At 45.0% G+C, this 3540-nt stretch overlaps 1 protein-coding gene across 1 annotated transcript in view; it reads right to left on the reverse strand.

Annotated features, from left to right (window-relative positions):
* LOC107118642 (cytochrome P450 2K1-like) overlaps window positions 1-3540 on the reverse strand; it is a 20145-nt gene that overhangs the window by 3823 nt on the left and 12782 nt on the right. Inside the window, exon 6 of the mRNA XM_015421007.1 lies at window positions 2804-2988. Within this exon, the coding sequence (XP_015276493.1) occupies window positions 2804-2988 (185 nt within the window). The remainder of the gene's footprint in view (window positions 1-2803; window positions 2989-3540) is intronic.

The raw sequence follows: 3540 nt of genomic DNA on the forward strand, positions 1-3540 counted from the left end.
GAAATACTGCTCTTAAAAATTTCGATTGAGTTCTTTCTAATGGGGCAAAACATGAAGATGGTGGGCCTAACATTGTCCCATACAGAAGCTGGGAGACTGTTTTGGATTGATATAATCTGAGGGCTGCTGGAATATATTGCCCACCATTTTTATAGAAGAATCTTAGAATAGCCTGTACCTATTTTTTACCTATATTGGCCACGTAATCGTGATGGGCTTTCCTCGCCCCAGAAGACTGGATCATCACACCCAAATATTTAAAACTCATTACCTGCTCGATTTTATGGCCATTGATGCTCCAAGCCCTAACTTTAGGTCGCTTACCAAAATACATGATTTTAGTATTTTGGTGATTAATCTCTAGGTGGTTCGTGTTACAATAATGACTGAATGTCTTCAGTGCCCTCCTAAGGCCAACAGGGGTTCTGGATAATAAAACTGTGTCGTCGGCATAAAGTAAGGCAAATATCTTCCACTAAACTACAGTAGGGGCTGCTTAGGCTACTGATCATGTCATTGATATAAAAAGTAAACAGCGAAGGAGCCAAAATGCAGCCTTGTTTTACACCTTTTGTAGTAATGATGGAATTAGTAAGAAGACCATTTTTATTTCACCTATTTTTGAAAGACAAATTAGAATACAGGGCCCAAATCAAGTATAAGAGCCTCTGATCTATAGGCGTGGCTCCCAATTTGTCTCATAACCGCTCCCTAGATATGGAATCAAAAGCGGTTTTTAAATCAGTAAAGGCTGCGTACAATGAAACTATGTTCTTGGCAGCATATTTGTCTATTAGGTGTTGCAAAATCAGAGTGTGGCTGATGGTAGTTCTTCCTTCCCTGAAGCCAGCTTGATCCTCCACTAAAAGATTCTCTTGTTCCAGACTTGTTTTCAGAATTTGATTTTTTTTGGCACAATCCAGGCAAGAATGCTGCAAGGGTCAAGTTACATCAAATAAAATAGTATCTATCTTATCTTATCTTATCTTATCTTATCTGTCTGTCTGTCTATTATATGGTGTATACAATGGCAAAGATTTTTTTTTTTAAGTTTGAATATCAGACTGCATGAAACATCAACACGAGCTTTACATAAGCTGTAGTAATTTCATATACAAACTTGTTGATTTCACATAAAAAGTTGATGAATAAATCAAATGACCAATAAGACCAGACACATTTCAGCCTCTAGGGCCTTCCTCCGTGGGCAATAATCTATATGGCTGCCACCAGGAGCTGCTCAAGGCTTGAAGTAGCTCACAGGCACCACTGGCACAGCTGCCAAGCTCACAGGCAGGAAAGAAGAAGGGGGGGGGGTGTAGAGAAAGAAGTGAGGATTGACTGGGGAGGGGGAGAGAATGGGAAATATGGCGGTATTGGCTTGCAGGTAGAGAAAGAAGCAGCAGGGAAAAAAGGAAATATGGGGTATTGGCTTGGGGAGAGAAAGAAGGGGGATTGGCTGGGGGGAGAAAGGAAAATATGGGGGGATTGGTTTGGGGGGGGGAAAGAAGGGGAGAGAAAGAAGGGGGATTGGCTGGGGGGAGAAAGGAAAATATGGGGGTATTGGTTTGGGGGAGAGAAAGAAGGGGGGTTTGCTGGGGGAAAAGGGAAATATGGGGGTATTGTCTTGGGAGGAGAGAAAGAAGGGGGATTGGCTGGGGCGAGACAGAGAGAAAGAGAAAGGAGGAGAGATTGGCTTGAGGGAGAGAGAGAAAAGGGAGGATTGGCTTTGGAGGGAGAGAAAGACAAAGAGGAATTTGGTATGGGGAGAGAGAAAAGAAAAGAAGGGGTATTGACTTGGTGGGGGGGAGGAGAAAAGTAAGGGAGACTGGCTTGAGGGAGAGAGAAAAGGAAAGAAGGGGGTATTGGGTTGGGGAGAGAAAGAAATGGAACAAAGGGGGAAGGGGAAAGAAGCAAAGATGGGAAAATGCCCCCTCCCCACAAGTTTCTTGCAGGTTCCCACTTGTATATGCGATTTCAAAAAGACACACATTCAGAACTTAATATGTATACATTCAGAACAGGTGTTGCTATCTTCTTCTTCATTTGTTTCAATCCAGGCAAAGTCAGGCACATCCCCATTGTTTCCATAAGACAAATCTATGGAACGTAGAAGGACTTCATTAACTGGCTCTCTTATTCCACAAAATTATTCTTATTCCATGAAACTGAGAGCCAGTTTGGTGTAGTGGTTAAGTGCGTGGACTCTAATCTGGGAGAACCGGGTTTGATTCCCCACTCCTCCACTTGCACCTGGCTGGATGGCCTTGGGAGAGCCGTAGCTCTGATAAGAGCTGTTCTTGAAAAAGAGCCGTTTCTGTCAGAGCTCTCTCAGACCCACCTACCTCACAGGGTGTCTGCTGTGGGGAGGGGAAGGGAAAGGAGTTTGTCAGACGCTCTGAGACCCCTTTGGGTAGTGAAGGGCGGGGTATAAATCCAATCTCTTCTTCTTGGTGTAGTGGTTAAGTGCGCGGACTCTAATCTGGGAGAACTGGGTTTGATTCCCCACTCCTCCACTTGCACCTGGCTGGATGACCTTGGGCAAGCCGTAGCTCTGATAAGAGCTGTTCTTGAAAAAGGGCAGTTTCTGTCAAGAGCTCTCTCAGCCCCACTTCCCTCACAGGATGTCTGTTGTGGGGAGGGGAAGGGAAAGGAGTTTGTAAGCTGCTCTGAGACACCTTTGGGTAGTGAAGGGCGGGGTATAAATCCAATCTCTTCTTCTTCTTTTTAAATGTTGGTCACAAAAAAATCACAAATGTGCCATATTCAGCTGAACAATGAGTGTAAAGCAGAGAACAATCACCTTTGGGATGAAGTAGTCTCCAAGAGTGACGTCTGCACTGGTGGCATGTGGCACGTTCATGGGGACAATATTAGCAAACCTCTGGACCTCGTGAACCACAGCATCTGTGTACGGCAGTTTTGCTCGGTGCTCAATCCGTGGCTGAGCGGATCCGATTACCTTTGTTATTTCTTCTTGCACTTTCTCTGAGAAAACAGAAACAGCCCCCCCCCCCAAGGAGTTGAATTTCTGTTTCAGATTTTGAATTATTCCCTAAAAATACTGGGGCCGTCTTAATTAGGATGAATGGATTTTGAATTCTGCTCTTGAAAAAGTGCCCCCAGTCATGGATCCGGTGACAGAGGAGGCCTCTGTCTTGCCTATTGACCTCTGTACTCTTCCTGCAGACATTCCCTCTGCCCTTGTGGATGGAAGCTCCCAGTGGTAGAATTCCAACATTCCCCTTCATGTGGGATTCTGCTCCGATGTTTTACAATATGTACAGCGATTAGGGTGGCCCAGGGCTATTTTTGGGCAGGAACGCACAGGAACGGAGTTCCGGATGGCTTCCAAGTTGGCCACGGCCAGCAGGAACTCATTAGCATAATAGGCCACACCCAACAGCAGAAACTCATTAGGATTGGCTACATTAGGGGTGTGTGGCCTAACATGCAAAGGAGTTCCTGCTACAAAAAGAGCCCTGGGTTTTCACAACAAACAAGGTAAACAGAATAAGAAGCAAAAGGTGGGTGTGGCTG

The sequence above is a fragment of the Gekko japonicus genome, unplaced genomic scaffold (genome assembly GCF_001447785.1).
Source record: "Gekko japonicus isolate JY-2015 unplaced genomic scaffold, Gekko_japonicus_V1.1 scaffold3767, whole genome shotgun sequence".
NCBI lineage: Eukaryota > Metazoa > Chordata > Lepidosauria > Squamata > Gekkonidae > Gekko > Gekko japonicus.